General features: G+C 44.5%; 1 protein-coding gene across 17 annotated transcripts in view; it reads left to right on the top strand.

Moving 5' to 3' along the window:
* The window catches only part of PHF21A (PHD finger protein 21A), a 237,721-nt gene that overhangs the window by 88,738 nt on the left and 127,089 nt on the right, over positions 1–21,894 (top strand). The window contains exon 1 of one of the 17 annotated variants that reach the window (XM_059722800.1): positions 13,695–13,859. The exons of the other annotated variants lie outside the window; for them this stretch is intronic. Coding sequence (XP_059578783.1) covers positions 13,824–13,859 — 36 coding nt within the window. The 5' untranslated portion in view covers positions 13,695–13,823. Of the gene's footprint in view, positions 1–13,694; positions 13,860–21,894 lie in introns of those variants that run through there. 17 annotated transcript variants of the gene reach the window in all.

Genomic DNA, 21,894 nt, shown 5'->3' with positions numbered 1-21,894 from the left:
AAACTTTTTATAAATCACCTAATGCTGAGCAGTTGTTCAGTGTGTGTATTCTAGTTGAGAGCAATTTAGGTAAGTGTTTTTACAATGCAAGAGTTGAAGCTACATTTTCTGAAACAAGCATGTTATTCTTATCAGATTTAAGAGACAAGCTCTAAGGTCCAGTTAGTCAACGTGCAAGCTCCATGGTCCAGCTCCCTCCCCACCCCCTCACACACATGTGCCACTGCCTTGTGTGCATGCTATTTCTTCTCATTCCCATGATGCTCTGCCTCTGGAAGCAGCAGCTGAAGGAGGAGGAGTCTGGATTCTGTCACAGTTGAAGTGATGGGGAGTGGCAGGTGGGTGAGGGCCTGTTGGAGAGCCCTAGTTCAGATAATTGAGAAATCTTCTACCAGTAAGATGTTTTTACCAAGATGGAGAAGACTCTTCATACACACAGCCCAAAGCGAGATGGATTCAGAGGAACTGCTGATATCAAAGATCCTTGATTAGATGTTGCTCCTTGGAATAGATGAGGCAAGTTTTCAATGTATTCAGGAGCTGCCTAGCAGTGGTTATTTGAGACCTGCCCTGGGACAGTCATACTTTATCTTCTTGCGTGTGGTGATTATCAACATTCCTTATCAGCCTCATTTTATGCTAACTCTTTGGTTAGAAACCTGACTTGAGTGAATTCAACGTTCTCCTCAAGAAATTCAAATCTCTCTTCAAATCGTATACCGTGAAGACTATCATCATTTCACCACAGAGCCACTGATGTTGGACCCTAATGGCCAGACTGTTTTAGATATTCTTGCATAAGAGCAAGGTGCAGATTACACAGAATTCAAACTTGAAGTGGTTTGGAACTTCCACTTGAGTCAGTCAGTCACACTGTCAATCTTTTCCTCAAAGGTGCATTTGAAAATGCAGGAGGGGAAGGCTATCTGCTTTGGACCTATCCAATAATTTTTCTTTATAAGAATTTCACTTGCTGTTTCCATGTCTCTCTTGGAGCTGTTTCTGGATCATCTGGAGCCTGGTTGTCAAAGTTCCATCCATTTCCTTTCAATTAAGTGGTGAGTCTTTGCCTCCCAATATTACCCACTAGTATGCAAGTAGCATCTTCTGTCTGCTTCAGAAATGTTCCCATCTCTGAGAGATGCGGGGTGCAAAAATGGACTCTAACTGACTTTTTAGCTTGCCCTTTCCAGTTATCTAGAGTGTGATCAGAGATCCTGGTTTTCTCTGCTAAAAAATTGTAGATTCTTTGATTAAAAACCCCGAATTCCGTGATTAAAATGAAAGGCCACCCCCACCCACAGCTTCCTGTCACCCCCAACCCTGCTGGAGGGGGGGCTCCCAGCTGCCAGGACTATGGGGCCAGGGACCTGGGTCCACAGCCCCTTGCCCCTGGCTGCTGCAGCAGAGTGGAGCTTGACTCCCCACCCTGCTGCCTGCCTGCTGCAGACTTGGGTGGGGGTGGGAGGGTGGCTCCCCACCACACTACCCCGGCAAAGCATCCCCGGCACACACGGCAGCAGTGAGGGGCACAGCCCTGCACTGCCACCCCTGCTGTTGCCGTGTGCGCAGGGGATGCTTTGCCGGGGTAGTGTGGAGCTCACAGTGGCAATGAGAATGCTGTGAGGCCTCGCTGTCCCCTGCAGTGCTGGGTTGCACCCAGTGGGCTGCGGAAGCCCAGGGGGATGGCAGCAGGGTGAGAGCCCAAGCCTGCAGTGGGCAGCCACTCCCCGCCCTACACACAGATCTGGTGGGCACAGGTTCCCCCTGCTGCCCTGGGAGTGCATGCAGTGGCAGGGAGCCAGTCCCTCCACCCCACCCACAGGCCAGGCTGCCCGTGGCCCCATCCCACACCCCCCTGCCAGGGCCCTGAAGTTGTGCAGTGCAGCCCCCCACAAGCCTCATGCACTGCCTGCCTGGGCAGCAGCCCCAGCTTCAATCCTGCCCAATTCCCTCTCCCTCCCTACAGGGGCCTCAATTCTCCCTCTCACTTACCTGCGGGAGCTGCTCTCCAGGCTGCCTGGCAGCCATGTTCATGTACGTGCACATGGCGCCCCCTGCTTGACTGCTGTCCTGCTACTTCCCAGCCCCTTGCAGGCTGGAACTATTGCAAAACTGCAAAATCCACAGCCATGAATGACACGTGCCTCCCACATCTGGGGGCACAGCAGTGGCGGGAGCGTGGCGGTGGTAAGCAGGGGAGCAGCAGGGTGGCGAGAGTTCCAGCCATGCTCAGGGGGTGCATGTGCACCTGCATGCATTCCCTACGCATGTCCCCTGCCGCAGGTTTCTCTGATTTTTAAAATGAAAAATCCCTGTTTTCCTCTGGTATAGGGTAAAATCTGCAGTTTTTTCTGTCTTTCCACGGGAAATGGAAAACCTGGATCCCTGTTAAGAGGAAAGTAATACTGCACAGTATATATTCTTGTGCTTGCAGTCTTGAGGTCAGTGTTGATGTTCCCTCCATTCCTGTTTTCCATAGGTTTTGAATTGTGGGAGCTCACTGAGGGTCACAGTTGCCTTACCCTTTCTTTACCCTTTGTATGAGGAGGCTAATGGACACTGTACTTCAGAAAAATCCAATCTTGCATACTTACTGTGATAGTCGCAATGACTTCAACGCTTCAAAGAAAATGATTAATGTAGAGCAGACAAGGTTCCTTGGGTGAATTTTTGATATCTTTTATTAGACCAACCCAAATAGTTGGAGAATAGTTATTAAGCAAGCTTTTGGGTTCAAAAACCCTTCGTCAGGCTAAGGAAGTTTCAGCAGTTGGTATGTGCTCTTTCTGGATGGAATGTAGAGCAAGCATTCATTCTGTCTTAAAGAACCTTTAGGATATCATGTAAAACTTGATCACCTTAATGTAGTTCACAGATTTTGAAGTTGTGTAAGTCTGTTTTATTCGGAGATGTGGGTTTTCCGGAAAATTTTCCAATGCCCTAAATACAGTGTGATCTGAACATGTTTATTTGACTTGTGTTTAGTAAACAAAACTAAAAAGTACCCCCATGTTAATGTTATGTCCCAATAGCCACAAGTATTTGAACTGAAATATTTGATTAGGAAAACAATTAAATACAGCACACTTAATATGGTTTAAATGTTATATTCAAACACATTCAAAGCTTTATGTGGAAAGAAATTATTTTTATTGAAATACTTCTTAAAATGTAAAGACAATGCACAGTAGCATTTACTTCTCTTACATTGTTTCAATTTAAAGACCCCCCCCCCCCCCGCCCCGAAGGCACTGAAAACTGTTGACACGCTAATTTTAGCACACCCAAAGAACTATGCATGATATGCCATGGTGGCTTCCACTGAGCACATTGTGGCGCCTCCAGTTTCACTGTCACTATCTGTAGAATCACTTGCACTGCTTACTAGTTCCATTTCAGAATCAGATTGAGGCAAATCTGATTCAGAACCACATTCTCTTTTGCTAAAGGATGGTTTTACCAATGAGTCCATGGGCAAGGGCAACTTATCATCACACTGCATCTTCATTAATTGTGCTTCTGACTGATTGTCCAGAAGCAAGAGATTTTGAGAAATAGAAACAAGCTTAGTGGTGCGTTCATTTAGCTTTCATTTGACCTGCGCAGCCAATTAGGTGAATTCATAACTTGATTTTTGGTTTTGGATTATTATGTGAGTGTATTACCCTCCTGTTTACAAATCAGTAAAACATATATGTACTCTCTCACTTCCTAGGGATAATCACCTGAAAAACATTAATTACAACTTTGAAACTCCCAAGCTTGCCTAATATTGTACTGGCATCCATTCATTATTATTAATAAATTTTATGAAACTATGAATTTTTAGAAATGGAAAACTTCCCACAAAAAAATAAAGCACTGTAAAATTTTCCGCTTTGAAAGATTTTCAGATTTTCCGTGGAAAATTTTCCAGATGTGTTGGCAGGTTTTGCATTTCTTGTCCTGGCATGGTCTGGATCCTTTCGGTGTGTTCTGGGCTTGAGGAAGTTTGCTTCTGGTGATGAGGTTAGCCTGATTCGGTGCTTGTTTGAAAGCTAGGATGGGTGGCTCTGGGAAGATCTTTTTAAGAATAGGGTCTCTTTCCAATATGGGTTGCAATTGTTTGAGGATTTTCCGTACAGGTTCAAGGGAGGGGTGATATGTCATAACCAGCGGTGTGCGATTTGTGGGTGTTTTTGTTCTGTACTGCAGCAGTTCTTCATGTGGTATCCAGGTGGCTCTTTCAAACATGCGATCTACCTCTCTGCAGGAGTGTCCTTGCTGGGTGAAAGCCTTTTTAAGATTGGTGAGGTGGCAATCCTGGGTGTTCTCTTCAGTGCAAATGCGGTGGTATCTGAGGGCTTGGCTGTATATCACAGCTTTTTTTGGTGTGTTTGGGGTGATTGCTGGTTCTGTGCAGATATGTATGTTGGTCTGTGGGTTTCTTGTATACTGTGGTCTGTATTTTACTCTTCTGGATACTGATCATTGTGTCTAAAAAGGAGATGTTGGTGCTGGAGTATTCTAAAGAAAATCGGATGGAGGGATGGTGACTGTTGAATTTCTGGTGGAACTCAATCAGAGATTGCAGGTTCTTAGTCCAAATGATGAAGATGTCATTGATGTATCATAAGTACAGCAAGGGTTTGATGGTGCAGGTCTTAAGGAAGTCTTCTTCCAAGTGGTTCATAAAAAGGTTGGCATACTGTGGGGCCATTTTAGTGCCCATAGCTGTTCCCATCATTTGGAGGAAGTGTTGATTATTAAAAGTGAAATTGTTGTGTGTGAGGATGAAGTGTATAAGGTCAGTAATATCTTTGGGTCTGTATTCTGGGTTGTAATCTTGTTCCTGTAGATATGTAAGGCAGGCATGGATGCCATCCTGGTGTGGGATGTTGGTGTATAGGCTGGTAACGTCCATGGTGGCTAGGAGTGTGTTGCTGGGAAGGTGGTCTATGTTTTTAAGTTTCTGTAGAAAGTCTGTAGTGTCTTGTACAAAACTTGCTCTCTGGGTGGCAAGTGGTTTTAGGATTGATTTGACGAAACATGATATTTCCTCAGTTAGGGTCCCATGGTTGGATATGATAGGTCTGCCAGGGTTCCCTTGTTTGTGGATTTTAGAGAGCATGTAAAAAGTCCCCGGGTTAGGTAGCGGGGGGATCAAGGTCTGTAGTTTTTCTTGTAGTCTTGATGGAAATGATTTGATCGTATTGTTGAGTTTTTTTTTGGTGAAAAGGGGAGTAGGATTTTCTTGTAGTTCTTTGTAGTAGGTGGTGTCAGAGCTGTCTCTTGGCTTCCTTTATGTAATCCTCACAGTTTAGGATGACTATGGCTCCTCCTTTATTTGCTGGTTTTATTACTGTTTGGTGGTTAGATCTTAAAGATTCTATGGCCTTTTTCTCTGGTAGAGAGAGGTTGTTGTGGTGGCGTGTGTTGCTGATTATTTCGTTGTTCATTCTTTCCCTGAAGCAGTCAATGTAGCAGTCAAGGTTAGGGTTTCGTCCACTGCAAGGTGTCCAATCTGATGTTTTTTTGGGCTTTTTGGCATTGATCCTTTCCTGAATGTTCTCAGAGGATGCGTTGTTGGGAGTGGGTTCAGTTTGGTCGTGGAAATATTCTTTGAGGCGCAGGCGTCGGAAGAATTCTTCTAGTTCTCCACATTGAAGTATTTTATTAGGGTGTTTTTCTGGACAGAAATTTACGAAGGGTTTTTGAACCCGAAAGCTTGCTTAATAACTATTCTCCAACCATTTGGGTTGGTCTAATAAAAGATATCAAATTCACCCAAGGAACCTTGTCTACCTATGTCCTTAGACCAACACGGCTACAACCCAAACCCCTGGTTTTATTATGGGAATTTCCAGTGCGCATAGACTTGGCATTCCCTTTGTCATTTTAAACAGTTGTTATGTACACAAGAAAAGGTCTGTTAAATGCTTTATACAGTTAGAATCTGAGGTCCAGTTTCTGGAATATGCATGACTTTGAACAATAAATTCCATCTCAACACTGTTCTAAGCTACCAAGTGTGTGGATACTGGGCAGGGGTGTAGGTTGAAGCTGTGTTGGTCTAAGTACATAGGCAGACAAGGTTCCTTGGGTGAATTTGATATCTTTTATTATGGATACTGGGCATTAACTCTAACGAGCTTCAGAAGAAGATGAACAAAGAGGTACTGAAAGAGCCTTCATTTTAATGTCTGGTCTATGCATTTCTAAATTCAGTGACCCTGAACTTGCACTTTTTAATGGTTAATGGAAAGGAGAGTTCTAATCTGGGAGAATTTTAACATAAACGAAGGCTAGTTTCCTCTTTGCAAATATATGCATTTTTTAAAGAAAGCTCTTGATTCAGTTGTATACAACTAGTGACAGTTTGAAGACAGATGCATTCTGTCATGCTCACAGAGATTGCCATACTGACTTGTTTTCATCAGTGTCTTTTTTTTTTTATTTTTTATTTCAAAGATCCTAGCCTGTAGGCCCCCAACAAATAAGAATACTTATTATCATCCTTTTTGATGCTAGAGTCTAGATTGCCATGTTTTTCTTCACTGCTTCACTATCTTACATGAAAGTGGACTGTATTATCTTCAGTAGCAGAAACAAGCTGCAGGAGACATACAGGTATTACCATTTTGACCTCATCTGACTACTGCCTAAATCTCATAGACATGTATTTGTCCTGTTTTCTTATTGTATCTGAGAGGCAAGATTTGCTGAGGCAGTCACTATTCACCTGCTTGGAATTCAGTTCTCCAGTGCCAGGAGAGGAACATTTTATAAGAATTTCCTGTATTCATACACACAAAGGAGATAGAGCAGTTTTGTCTGGTCACAGAACTGAAATAGCTCTTCGTCCAGGCTGTCACATGGATGCTGATCGTTCAAATCATCAGTCTGACTTGAGTTGGAAAAAATGGGATGTGTATGCTGATAAAATATCTGTCAGTTACCTTTGATATTGTTAACAATGAGAAGTTTCTGGCTTATATGCAAACTATAGTAGGAGTTGATGGTGCTCACTTGAGTTGAATATATTTGAGCTGAATGTTCCGAGAGGTGTTTTAGAAAAATTTTGCTCCTACCTATGAATGATACACTTCTGAGGCTAGTGAGAAGATGTGATTAAGGAATAGAATGTCCAGTGAAGGTGTCAGAAAAAATAAATGATTTAATATATGGCCCAATTTGATCTTCACCTGCTGGGTGTCACAATCTCCTTTATGCTGTTGGTCATGTAGTCCAGATACCAGTGTTGTCTTTTGCTAAAGTTGCTGAAAATTTGGGAATTGGAATGCTTCTACAAGGTCTTAATTTATTTTGCATATTCCCTCTGATGCTAGACTGTAGGGAGATGCAGTACAGTTCTTGCCAAGTCAATTTAGGACCTCTGGTTCAGGAAACAGAGCTCCTCAACACCCTTGTGCAATAAGCATTGAGACTGCCACTTGGCAAAGGTCTGATTTTTGTCAAAATAAATATCATGGCTACATGTATCATCGAGCAAAAGGTATTGGAGAGGGGAGGGAACAACAAGGAAATCTGTCTGTTCCACATAGCCAATGGATCTTGTGTCCATTATGAGCTTCTAATTATCAGAGAGTAGAGCAGGGGTGGGCAAAATGCGGTCCGTGGGCTAGATGCAGCCCACCAGGCCATTCTATCCAGCCCATGGGACCCCTAAAAAAATTTAGAAAATTAATATTCATCTGCCCCTGGCTGCCTGTCATGCAGCCCTTGATGGCTTGCCAGAACTCAGTAAGTGGCCTTCCGCCTGAAATAATTGCTGGCCCCTGGAGTAGAGAGAGTTAGCTATATAGTCTGAAGTCAGCCAGAAGGCACAGCAGGGTGGCACCTTGCAGACCTAACTCTTGAAGTGCTACCATGCCATGCCTTTTTCCTAGTCATCAGGTGGGCCCACTAAAAAACACTGAAATAGTAGGTATTTGAGGCAGTGTGTGGGATTTGCTTATTTCTTAGTAGATCTTTTTGCAACAAACTAGAACCTTGGGCTTCCAAGATTAAACACTGGACACTTGCAGATACAGTAAGGTGGCATATGCCCCAGTGCACAGGGCTCCAGCTCCTGGCTGCCTTCCACTGACTCCGTCCACCTGGGTAGAAGGCGGCTGGGAGCTGAAGCTGCAGCTCTGCACTCTGGGGCAGGAACTGCACAGCTGCAGCTTTCTCTCTGCCTGGAGCAGCACAGCAGGGGCAGGAGGAAGAAGAGGATCCACTGGAGGTGGGAAAAGCTGAGCAGTACCTGGGCAGCTGCAACATCAGCAAGAGCAGCCCCACTGGGAAGCTATGTGTGCTGGCTCGTGCCAGGGCTGGGGCCAGAGCCTGGGCAGTGCCATCGGGTGTGGGCAGGAGTAGGGTTCGACCCCATGCAGAGCACCGCAGGGGCAGTTGCAGGCTAGATGGGGGAGGAGGTGCGGGGGCAGACTGCATCTGCACCTTGTGCGGGCCGGGGGCGAGCCGGGCCTGTCTTCGCGCATGCGGGCTGTGGCCAGCAGCCCGGGCATGCAGGGCTGGAGAGAACCGCGGGGTGGTTTGGTACGCGCGAGCTAGAATTAGTTACGGAGGCGTAATGGCTGATTGAAACAATTGTTTACTTACACCCAAAGATGGTATTGGTGTAGGCTGGACAGATTTCCAGGCGCAGCTCCCGCTTAGATCCTCGCTAGAGGAACACGACAAATTCGATTGCTCCCACGGAGTTGTTTAGGCTCGGCGGGTCCGGTTCGGTTGGGTTCGAAGGATTCCCCGGAATTGAGACTCCGTGGGTTCGAAGTTACAGGAAAGGGATACGTCTGGGATTGCGATCGGCGACGGGGAGAGGCTAGAAGTGAAAGCTCCGTAGGTTCAGTTCTATCGCTTCTATTGCCTGCTTAGGAGAGGCGCGTTGGGTCCGCGAGGGTCCGCAGCGCTTGGAGATCTTCACACTGAGTCTCTCTCTCTCTCTCTCTCCCTCCCTCCTCCGACTTGGGCGGAAGCTACCCAAGCCTTTTGTACGGCTAGCAAGCCAATAGCTAGCTGCCACGTGTGCCTACATTCAGAATTGGCCAATAATGTGGCGCGAATCCGAATACAAATGGCGGGAACTCCTTTGCAGCGTGTATCACTAGTATGCAAAAGAAATGCACCCTGCAAAGAAGCTGTAATTTGGTGGGAAATCCACCGTTGCACCAGAGTTCTCTCTCGCAGCAGAGAACTCTACCGTGCAAAGAAAGCGACAAATGGCGGGAAAATAATTTAGCGGTGCCGAAGCGCGCACACAAACAAAAACCACAACTTTGGGTTGTGACACACCTATGCTGCGATGCCTGGGCGAGCCCTGCTGCATGTGCTTCCCTACCCTCTTTCCCACCCCAGCCAGCTCCCAGGATCTAGTGCATGGACAGCCCCCTACACGCATGTGCCTTTGCCCTTGCACACCCACCCCACATCCCTCTCTTCCCCCACCATACCTGCTCTGCACGATATACAAGAGTAAGACTTTATTTTGAGCTATTATGTAATCATATCTAGGTATGCAACTCAAAATAAACATAAATCAGAACAATTAAAAAAAAATTAAAATATGTTATAGTGGATGTTTGGTATTTAGTATACAATTTTGTTTTCATCTATAATTGGTTAAAATGATATTTTTGTGTGCAGCCCTTGACAGCTCACCAAAACTCCGTTAAGTGGTCCGCCAACTGAAATAATTGCCTACCCCTGTTTTAAACAATCGAAACTCATTTGCAAAAGGATGGAGAGAGAAATAGTCTGCTGTATCCTAACTGTTGGAATTCTATCTGTAGGCATAGACAAGAACTTAAAACTTGATCTATTAAGTTGACAGTGGTCTCCTTCAGGGGCCATCTGTGTTAAATAAGTGAACGCCCATTTTTTTAATGTCTGACTTTAGAGAATTGTTTCCCTGTTTGAACTCCTATTCTTAGTTTCTATTTTCTGGCTATCTGTTAGGTGCTGTCACTTTCAGCAGTTGCTAGTTTTAGTAATGAAAAGTAACTTTAAAGCAGGGGTGTCAAAGATATTTGGCCTGTGGGGCTATAGCATCTGGCCTGCTGTGCTGCCTGCCACAGCCGTTACCTGCTGGCCTCAATCCCTTATGCTGTGTGCTGAGCCCATCTGGTAAAGCCTGCAGGATGGGGGTGAGAGACGAGTGGGGGGGGCAGGGGCCAAGGGCCAATCTGAGGTGTACACTGCATGCAACTGCTGCGTCATACTGGCTCTGTATACTGGCTCTGGGCTGGTTCAGATTGAGCCTATCTACCAGCTCCGCACATCCGTTTGGGCACATGGGGCTGGTCCAGCACGGGTGCCTCAAAGAAGCACATGTCCCAGACCAACCTTGCATGCTGTACATGTAGAGCGTGCCCTGGACTGACCCCATGTGCTGCATGCTGAGTACAGGGCCAGGGTTGGCACATGCTACGTGTGGGGTTGGAATCAATGCGCTTGCTGCAAGCAACACACAGCTAGTTCAGGGTAGGTGCTGCATGTGGCATCCACAGAGGACCAATCCTGCCCGCTGGATCCAGCACGTGGGTGTGGTCTGTGAGCCCTGTCCATCCTGCAGACTGGCCCTGCACCTCATCTGGTCCATGGAGTCTGAGTTGGATGCCCCTAATTTGAGGGTTTAATGCTTAAATAAAGCAGTTTAATTTTTATCAAGACTGGGACTGCTACTTCAAAAGCAAATTGGAGTAATTCCTATTTGTAAAATTTTGTTTTGTTTTGTTGGGGTTTTTTTAAGTCTGCTTAATATGTGTTAGTAATTTCTTTTAAGAAGTCACCAGCCAAACCATTACTATCATAGGAGTGGTTGGGGGAGATTTATAAGAAGTTTCTTTTGTAGAACTAAATTAAGAGACATGGTAATCCCTCTGCAGTTAGGGATTATACCTACCTTCAAATGTAAAAACATCTTTGAGCACTCTGCAATTTATGGTTTTGAAAATTGTTTGGCAGAAAAATACCTTTGAAAACAGAGGAGTGTTTTATTTTTGCAGTTTTTAAAATATCCACCTGCTTTTGTTACATCTTTGTATGCATGTGTAGCTATCTTAGATGAGTTTTGCTGATTATCAGAATTGGTGAGCATCTTGCAATTGGCTTTGTTCTTTGGATCAGATCCTAAATGAGATAGCAGCCATTATAATTTTGTTGACCAATGCTTACTTTCTTTTTAACGTAATAATCTGGATACTCTTTCACATCACATTATAATCCAATTAATGCTTTCTATGTAAACAGATTTTTAATGTAAATGTTAGTGATACATTGCCATCTATCAAACAAAATTCACTGTCCTCAGACAACAAAAAGGTCCCTTTAACAAAAACCCACAGCTGGGAAATTCTTTAGATTTAACACATTTTTTTCACAAACCTCTTAAAATTATTGTACTTAGTTGTAACATTAATTACAAAACTAAAACACTTTATTAAAAGCCCAGTGGTTTAATTTTTATAAGTGACAGGAAGTTAATGGGTGACAGTGTTATAAGTTTTAGTTTACTTGCAAAATAAATTTTTAACATATCTGATCCAATTTGCTAATGCTCCCACAGTGCTTTTTCTATAGCTAAGCCACATGTAAGTACAGGATTCTTTTAATAAATGAAGGACTGGCATGTGGCTGTTCTCTCTTGCAGCGAGAAGGAAGATGGCAGCCAAGGCTTGATGGAGTCCAGCTCCATAATAGCCTAGCACCAATGCATAGATAGTCTTCCAAAGACTCCAAATAACACGTTGCATTCTTTTATTTATCAAATATTAAAAACACTTAGGGGCAGATCTCTTACTAGTGTAGTACCTCTGACTTCACATTTTTACCTTGGTATTCCAAAAATAAAAAAGTTTATAGCTCTTTGGGAGTTATTTTTGCTATACATTAGTACAGCCCCTAACGCAATGAAGCATGATCTCAATTGAAACGTCTAGGTACCACTAAAATACAAATAAAATAAAGCTCAACGCTGCATATATAGGAAGCAAAAAATAAGTAAACGGTATGTCTGCATTCTTTCTTTTTCAGATAGTGTATTTAGCGTGGTATAGTGATATACAAGGTTTTATTTTATTTTATTCTAGAAAAGCATAGTTGGCCATTCATTCACAATGAAATGCAAAGAAGCATTTATTCTGGAATCATCACAGGTGCAGATCTATATAAAATTGTTTTACATAACAGTTGCTAACCTGCTTGAAACCTTACATATGAAAGATTTCCCTTTTCCTCCTCCCGTTTCCCTCCCCACACACACACACACACACGAATATTTGTGCTTTAAAAGGCAGTTGTTTTGGTAATTTTTCTTCATTAAACTACTCTTCCTCATGAAGTTATTTTTAAAGTTAATGAATGGTTTGTAGCACTTAGCAGACAGAGTTGGCTTCCCTTCCTGCCCTCTTTTGAGTTATAAAGAGACCAATTTAATTGACTTGTATGTAATCATTTCCAGCATTTAGCTTTCAAAAATATTTTAGCAGGTCAGATGTCTTAAATTCATCACATTCTTTATTTATCTTTTAAAATATTAATGTTCTGCTCACGTGATACACTGATTAAAGGTAGGAAATTGAGGCAGAGTAGTTTTGCACCTTATAGACTAATCAAAGTAGACTTGCTTGCTTGCTCGCTCGCTCGCTCGCTCTCTATCTATAGCACAAGCTTTTGTAAGCTGAAGCTCACTGCATCAGATGCAGTCATAGAAAATTCAGACTGAGGGTTCATTTTTTTTAATACATTTTTTATGTGTAATTAAAAAAAGTCTAACTATATTAAATACAGTAAGATCCACAAGGTGAAATTTTCACTTACATAAAATATGAGTAAATCAAACTGCATGGGCAAAAGGAGAGTGGGACTGAATTTAAGCTATAAAACCCAGGTTGGAACTCAGGACTACGATACCAGTCTTGTGTATTTTTCAGTCCAGCCCATAGGCTGGAGGAGTAGCCATAACTTAACACAACATCTGACACTTTTTTTGTTTTTTCCTCTGATTTTAGGACTACTGTGAAAATGGGCTCTTGCTTATCCACTTTGCTTACTGTTCTTCAGACTCTAGGGCTGGCACAAAGACCTTTTCCAAAGTGTATGTGAGGTATGCAAAGGGTCCCACATACTACCTACAGGTCCTAGTACATCCAAAGTGCTGGGCTAATATAGCACAGAGAACTTCACAGTATCCTTTAGAGTACCAAAGGTAATTTTACCCAGTTTGACGTTTTAGCCTTCGCCTTTGGATCTCTTTTCTTTCTCGTATGAGTGTCTGTGTGTGTATAATATGGTGGTGTCAACTGTTGATCCTCCTGGATCATGGTGTATGCATGAGACCAGACCTTCGATGCGTATGCCTGGGCAGGAATTTTTGGACTAGTGGAGGCTGCCCAGACCTTCCATCCTCACTTTAGGCCACTGAGACGGAATCCAAAGGCCAGAGTGAGTCCAGATGTTTGGTGCCTCCTGGCTGTAGTTGTATAAGTGTCTGAGAATCTAACCCAGGTTTCCTGTGTGGTAGACAAGGATTCGACCACTGAACCACAGGGGACTCTGTCCATGCATGCACGTGTGTGTGTGTGTGTACGTGTGTGTATTTAAATATATAATCACACCTGTTAAGTGAATTATTTCTTACTTGCTGTTTTGTTTTTAGATGTCATTTTGTTTTGTTTGGGGGGGTGTATGTATACATAGGAGTTGAAAATCCAATAAAAAAAAAAAATCTTACTCATTGTATTTCCTCCCCACATTTGATACAGGATGTTCATCAGTGATCTCGTAGTGTCCAGTGACCTAGCATTTCCTTTTTATGAATGTATTTTGGAAACCAGTGGATTAAATGTGTTCAGGTAAATACTTCCCTGCCCTTTGCAGTTATAAAAATGGTGACCGAGTTTGGGACCCTGTTTTGAAATGTAGGTTTCCTTTCAGATCTTCTAGGCTTGGTTTCCAAAACTTTTTACTAAGGGTATGGACATATGTATATTTGGAGCAGCTTCAAAAGGGGAGCATTTCAAAAGGGCAGCAGCTGCTATGTTCTAATTGTTATGTGGGGACAAGCAGAGAATGATTTAAAAAAAAAAAAAAAAATGGAGCAAAATTGCTTCAACTTTAACACTGCTTCATCTAGTATTAAAGTTGGAGTGCCTTTACACTTGTACTGTTGTACACTTGTATTGTTCCTGGCATGCTGGAAGTAACAATTTTTGAACTGGCAGCTGCTGCCCTTTTGAAACACTCCCCTTTTGAAATGGCTCCAAATGTGTGTGTCCATACCCAAAAATTCAGGGAAATTACTGCTGTGTCATGCTGAAAGATTGATTCAATTAACTTTGATTAGAATAGAAATGGAGTGCATCTTGGAGCCAAAAGGAACAAGAAGCAGGACTGAGGCATTCCTGAAAGAAAGCCATATCTCTTCAGTTAGCTTTGAGGAGAAGCTGAGGCCAAGATCTATGTACAGGGTTTGTGTTATTAAATAAAGCCAGACCACTGGAATGGGGGTGAATTTCTATACGGCTGCATTTGAGTATGCCTTTGGGGAGGGAGGGCAGCGGTTGGGTAGGGGCTTGGACCATTTACAATTGGTTCCTTTTGTCTGTATCTCTACAGGAGGAGTAGAAGGCAGCAGTTGTATTGCTAACTGTACCTTAATCTCTTATTTTGAAGAAGTCATAACACATAATCTGTTTATGTCAGAAAAAAATACTTGCCTATGATATGTGCAATTAGAATGAGAAGAGCAACTGTATACCGAAACACCCAAGTCAAACTATTGTTAATAGTTTTACTGCTGGTTGCCCTTTTAATTTTGGCTTTACTTATGATCTTTCTTCAAGAATCATTTTTGTTTCATACATTCCACTAAGGAATAGTTCTGTCCACCTTGCTGTATGTCCCCTTTGTTCTCCTTTAGTTTTTCTCTTTCCTGGAGGAAAGGTTCTCTTTTCCTAGGACATAAGAGAATAAGAGAAATGAGCTGGGAAATGGCCTAACCACACCTCATGCTGCCCTGTACAGCTGATTAGCTACAGAAGCACATTTTGCTTTCTGAATAATGGTGCAGCTTAGATGTGTTGGTTTTTTTTGGGTTTTTTTGGTGTGTGCTTGAGTTCACCTTAGGAGACCTTACGACTCCATATTTTTGGCAAAGCAGGCCTACATGCTAAATGCACAATATCTCCCCGGTGGTAAGTGCTTATTTCTGTCCCCAAGAGAGAGTGGACCTCTTCATGGATGAATCTAGGATTTTGACAAGAGGGATAGGGTGCAGGTGGTATGTTGTGGTGCATCATTCCCTAACACAGTGCATATGTTTCTCCAATTAAAAAGAAACCTAAAAGCTTTTGGAAGTGTACCAATACATTGGTCTGATATTGGATCAACGCAGATATAAAGGAAATTGGTTGCACCAGAAATTGGCCCCATGTGACTGATAATTTGGCCAATAAATGCTCGTGCATGTGTGCAGACACAGCACAGCATGCAGGCAGCAAGCACAGCATGGCAGCTTGGAGTCCTGTGTGCAGCTAAGTCTGTTGTGGTGGGATGTGAGGGGTGTGGGGGGGGCAGATCAGGGCCCCAGCAGTGAGGGAGGGAGTGGGGCAGGGGCTGGGGCAGGCGCTGCTGTGCTGAGGCAGGACGTAGGATAGAGCCGCAGCTCATCAGGGGGCAGTGTGTGTGCGCCTCCCAGATCTGCGTGGGGTGGGTAGGCTGGAGCTGGGGCTGCGCCAGGCTCCTTTTGGTGGGGGGTTGGGTTTGGGGTGGGTGGCAGTGGCGCTGGAGGGGCTATGGGCTGCAGCCACCCCAAATTTTTCCATAGCCCCCTTCCCAGCATGGCTGCTGTCCACCCAGCGCAGCCCCAGCTCTTCCTAGCGTGTGGGTGTAAGCAGGGGTTGAGCCGGGGCTGTGCCAGGTGGGTGGTGGTGGCGCTGGGAGGAGGTTTTGGGGTGTCTACAGTGAAATGTGGGGTGCCTGCAGCCTCCCCTGTAGCCCCCTCCTGCTGCCGCTGTCCGCCCCAAGCCCAGCCCCTGCTGAGAGGAGCCTGGTGCAGCTGTAGCTCCAGCCTGCAACTGTAGCCTGCCTGCCCAGTGCTGATCCAGGGGGCTCATGCCCACCCCTCCCCACCCCCATGTCCTGCCTGGGTATATGCAGTGGTGGGAGTGCCCCCTGTGCCCCCCAGATGAGCTGTGGCTCCATCCCGCACCCTGCCCTGCCCCTGCTGGGCAGCATCTGTCCCAGCCCCGCTCCCTCACTGTGGGGGGTGTTGATCTGGCCCCCCCCCCCACACCCCTTCCCTCCTCCCCTCTCTTCCCTCCCCTTCCACCACAACAGACTTACCAGCTGGATGCAGCTGCATTGGAAATTGGATTGGTATCGGCCGATATGCTTCCTTAAAAATCAGCTATTGGTATCGGCCCCCAAAATCTCTATTGGTACATCCCTAGAAGCTTTACTAATATGCTAGGGGGCTAGGGCTCTATTAATCAGTTTATGATCTAAGCAGAAACACTATACTGAGTCCGTGGGGCTGAGCTGACTGCCAGCAGGCACGTGGTGCTGGGGAGTACAGCTGCCTTCTTCCCCCACCCTTACTCCCCAGACAGGAGTTCCTCAGACACTCTACTGTTGCCCCAAAGTACCCTTCACTGCCCTTTGTGTATTGCTAGGGATATACTCAAATTGCAGAGCCTGGGGCCAAATTGAGGCCAGGCTGCTGTGGTTGCTGAGGGGGGTGGGGAAAAAAAGGAGGGCTGAGATACTGCATAAGGGCAGCCTTCTTGCCCAATCAGCAGCCAGGAACGGGGGCAGCTGTTGCTCCCGGGAAAGAAAAAATCCTTTTACTTCTACACAGAGCCCCGCTTTTTTCCCTTGCTTTATTGCGGGTCTCCCTTTTTTTCATGGATTTCTCTGATCCCCCCCCCCCCCCCCCCCCCCGGGAAAAACCTGATTTCACATTTTCTGTGAAAATAGTGAAAACATGATTTTGGTAGATCCCTATGTAATTGCCCTTGCCACCTAAAATAACCCCTGGTTCTACTCTATCCCCTGTTATTCTACATAGCCCCTTGCTTAGCCCCACCCCATTGTGCCTCATAGCTATCAGACCCCACTGTTCCCCTCGTGGTCCACTGTCCTACTTTGCTGCCTCACTGCCCTCATGAATCCCATTGCATCCTTCTCAGACTCATCCCCCTTGCACCCTACTGAGCTCTCTCTTGCTCTTCTGAGCATTCCTCCCCTGCCCCTTTACTGAAGCCCCTCACACTCCTTGCCTACAATTTCTCTTGCTTCCAACCTCCCTCATGCCCCAACCCCTTCTCTTCCCACACCCTTCTGCTCCACAGGTTCCCCTCCCCCCCTGCCCCATGGTACCTTTGATATCTAATCTGGCCTCCTGGGGCCCCCAGGTGTCCCATCCCTTCCCCACAAAACTCCTGTATAACAGTTCCTTCTGCCCCTCATAGCCCTTGACCATGGGGTAGTTGGGGCAGGGCTGTAGCTGCTTCTCCCCTTCTCTCCCCCCACCAGCATGTTTATAGGTGGCCTCCAGTGTCTTCCACCCTCATCGTACAGATACAAACATTTGGGGTCAGGTGAAGAATTTGCATTAGCTATTGCCAGCACTTCTATGTGGGAAGACCAACTCTCACATCCACTCATGCTCCGCTTTATGCCACCCTGGTTGCACCACTGGTTCAGCCTTCCGTAGCCTCTCTTATCTGCTGCAATGAAAACCCCAGGAAGAGATTTCTTTACTTACTTCTGCACCTTGCCTTTGCAAATCCCTCCTGCCTTTGACTGTTATGCCACTGCACAGCTCAGCCTACTTTTAGCCCTACCTCTCTCTTCCCTCTCTGATTTCTTTTGAGCTTGAGTACCCTAGGAACAAAGTCACTTAGTAAAGCTTCCTAGGTAAGAGCACCCCTTTATTGGACATGCTGCGAGGGTGAGCAGAGAAACATTACCAGGAGTTGATAACAGACAGGATAATTGTAGAAGAAAGGCTAACTTGATTAGAAGAAGATCAAGGGCTGTTAACACCCGAATAGTGAAGAGATTAGCAGAAATCAAGTAGAGAGTAAACATCCATGAAGTCATTTGTCTCACTCAGCTCCACCTGGATTGAAATGTGGCTGTCCCTTTCCGTTAGTTGCTTTTTTTAACTTCAGTGGATTAGGAATCAACTGCACTGTCTGTGCAGCTGCACCCTTAAACTCCCCCCTGGATCCAGTCCTGGACCTCTTCAACCTGTGAGTGGTACAGTGTCTAAACTGCTCTTAAACAGCTTTCATACGTCCATTGTTTGCAGCAGACATTTGATAGTCAGCAGAGAGAGAGCCCTCAGGCTAGACAAAATGCTTTTTTCTTTGTTTGAGAAACTTTAAAATGGTCATTTTCTGCTCTCTTGCTTACATTCCTTGGGAAAACTTAGGCGACATGACAAAGCAAAACAAAAAACAAAACGGGAACGTTTCAAGTTGGGCTTATGCCACCACCTTGTACTAGAAATAGGTGCTGCTAGAGGGAGCTGCAAGAGCATTTGTGTGAAAGTGAGGTGAGCTAGGCTGTTTCTCCCTTCCATTCTTACTTGCCCTGTGGCATAGTTTGAATTGCCTACACCAGCACTGTCCAACTTGCAAGCAGCTGGCGGCTGCAAACTGCGTAGGCCACACCAGCATGGGCCAGGTACCTCCCAGGGCTACAGGCCTTATGGGCACACCCCTCCCTGTGCTGTGCTGCACCATGCTACGTGGGAACACTATTCCCCCTGCTGCTGTACTGCACTGTGTGCATAGGCCCTTGACCCCCTCCATAGCACTGTGTGCTGTGGGCTCTGATTTCCATTCCCATGGGAATTTGTATCTCCTAGGAACAAAGCCACCTAGTACAGATTTCTAGATAGCAGCCAGCAACCAGAGCAGTGTGGGAGTAATGGATGGGCAGGAGCCTGGGGGCCAATAAATTAATCCCTTGTGGGTTGCAGGCTACAAATTCAGCATCCTTGGCCTAGGCCTCCCAACTCCCAGGGTCACTAAAAGAAACAGGAGTGGTCTTGCATGGTGGGGAAAATGGGAACCAGTTTTTTTTTTCTCTCCCTATAAATCTACTCAGATCCCACATATAGAATCAGGAATTCTTTCTCCTTTCCAGGGATGCTTTTAAGGGCAAAAGTGCTCTTGAGTCCTAGTGATGCAGTGTGAGGAGTTGTATATATTTAGGACAGATTTTACCCTCCACCTTCCCCCCACATAGGATAATAACTGTCTCCTGCTACTTACTGATATATTTGTTAGGCTCACATGGCGGCAATTGTGTAGTAGTCCTGAAGATTCGGGGTTCAAGCCTTCCTAGAGTGTTGCAATCATTACAGGTGAACATGATAAAATTTGTGTTTTATCTTTCTTTGTTAAAAAAAAAATCTTTTAGGAAAATTACAAATAACTCCTATTTAAAATACATTTAGATTAAGTCAAGGACTCTAAAGTTTGAAAATACCAGATTTATGGTTGTCTGTAGAACTGTATTTTTTCCCCTTTGTATCTATGTATTTTGCTGTTGTCTTTAATTACTTGATTGTATACTTTTTTTTTTTTTTTTCCCCTACAGGAACAAATTTTCTTATTAAATGTTACTAGACATATGTACAGATGCATAGAACTAAGGCTGTTCAAGCATTCTAAATGTAACATTTTCTAATTTGTGTGCTTGAATTTTTAACTTCTCTGGTATTCCGTTGATGTAGGTGGGGTTTTTTGGAGGGGATGCAGTGCACATATAAATGAGAGAAAATGTATGTATGGCCAAGAACATAAAATTCAAAGACACTTTATGGTTTATTAGGCAATATATAAATACAGGTAATCTCATTAAAAACACGACGTCTGATGTACTGGTATATTTTTAACGCTATTCCTATGGGGTTTTTTCATCGTTTTTTTTCAAGCTGTAAAACAATAAAGGAGATTAAATTAAAATAAAGAGTAGGATTAATTCAACACAAAAATGTCAAAGGGAAACACCAAAAGGCAAGCTATTTGAAACAGTTTTCACACGGAATTCATTTGAAGAAGTGGTAAACTGGTACAAACTTTAAGCTTGTAATAAAGAGGGCAGGGCACAGAAAATAAAGGTTTTTTGAAAAGTGTGTGCTTTTTGATAATGGGTACAACCTGAAATTCCAAGTCTTTAATTGCTTCTCATAGCAAATTCCAAACTGAACTAATGAATCCGAAGAATGCAAATGTATGTAAATATAAATACTTAAAATAGGTAAAGCACGCAAGAAAAATTCTCAGAAAAAGAACTGAGTTATACTAGAGAAGTGTAACAAGAATGATTAGTGATATGGAGGGGCACTCGTATGAAGAAAGACTAATGAGGTTAGGCCTATTCAGTTTGGAAAAAATGTGTGGAGGGGAGATGCACAAGGGCTGACAAAATACTAAATGGTGAAGTAAATAGGAATTTATTGTCTCACAATACAGTACAAGTGGGGTTTGCAAAATGAAACTAGTAGGTAGTAAGTTTTAAAACTAACAAAAAGAAGTTCTTTTCAACACAGCATAGAATTAAAGGGTGCCTATAGACATACTGGGAGGCTACTCTGATGCACTGCTATTACAGCGCATCAGAGCAGACTCAATGAATCGTCTGCCAGAACATGCTAATTAGCACATTCCAGCCAGCTTTCACATCTTGTGTATCAGCATCCCTGTGCTTCAAAATCAAGGCAGGGGCCCTTTAACTAAAGCTCATTCAGTGGGCTTTAGTTAAAGCACCCCCATTGCCATTTTGAATCATGGGAACGCTGATGCACAAGATGCTGTGGTGCTTTAATTGGCATGGCTCTCCCCTACCCCTACTGCTGGAGCACATGTCAAAATGCCCAAACTATGGAATTCATTGTCACGAGATGCTGGAAGCTGACAGTTGAACCAGATTCAAAAAGGGATTGGACAAATTCTTGTAAGAAAGGGTGCATCAGTAGCTATCGAGCATGGGAGTTAGGGGTACAACCTCTGAATTAGAACTTCCTGTATCTTGAATGCTTGAGGCTGCAAGTGAGAGAGAAACATGGGGGAACACCCTTGTTTGTACCTTGTTGAGTCTCCCTTTCAGCATCCACAATTTGCCACTGTGCGACACAGACCTATTTGATGTACCAAGAAAAGATCGTGGCTCATAGCCCATCATGGATTCTGTAAGTTCCCCTTAAGAAGGGAGGCCACTGGGGACACATCAGCTAAGTTCTTGGGACAACAATGAAGAAAACAGGAAGTGGAATGAGGTCATAGGTTAAAAACAAGAGATTTGGAGGGGGACACTGAGCAGAGCATAACTGTATTGCAGGATACTGGGCAAGATGAACCTATGCCAGGGGTAGGCAACCACTGACATAGGTGCCAGAGCATGGCGCACAGATTTTTCTTGGCATGCATCCCTCAGGGCAGATGGTAAGGAGGGGGCTGGGGCTGCATTGCCACAACAGGGATCAGGCCCCTTGCAGCTCCTGCACTGTTTGACTTTGGCACACTAACATCTTACAAATCAAGGTTGCCGGTGTTTTGGCACTCTGCCCAAAAATGTTGCCAGCCCTGACCTATGATCTGACCCAGTAAATGACAGTTCTTATGTTCTGTGTTTGTGTAAGGGAAGAAATTTTTGAGGGCTTGTCTGTTTCACAGTGGTAGTGTGTGCCAGCACACCCTGCCTACCTACACCAGCAGGCATGCCAATCAGGCCACTTCAGGGGGTCTCTCTGTAGATGCTCTTGGGACTTGGGTCTCCACTGTGATTGAGAGAGGTCACTGGGGATGACCTGAGAGCAGACTCACTGGCTTACTTCTGGGCTTGGAGTGTGCCTGTAGGCATGGGTGGGTA

This window comes from Alligator mississippiensis, chromosome 2 (assembly GCF_030867095.1).
Source record: "Alligator mississippiensis isolate rAllMis1 chromosome 2, rAllMis1, whole genome shotgun sequence".
NCBI classification, from domain to species: domain Eukaryota; kingdom Metazoa; phylum Chordata; order Crocodylia; family Alligatoridae; genus Alligator; species Alligator mississippiensis.
The sequence above is the reverse complement of the archived record's forward strand: the minus strand, read 5'-3'. Positions and strand labels throughout refer to the sequence as shown.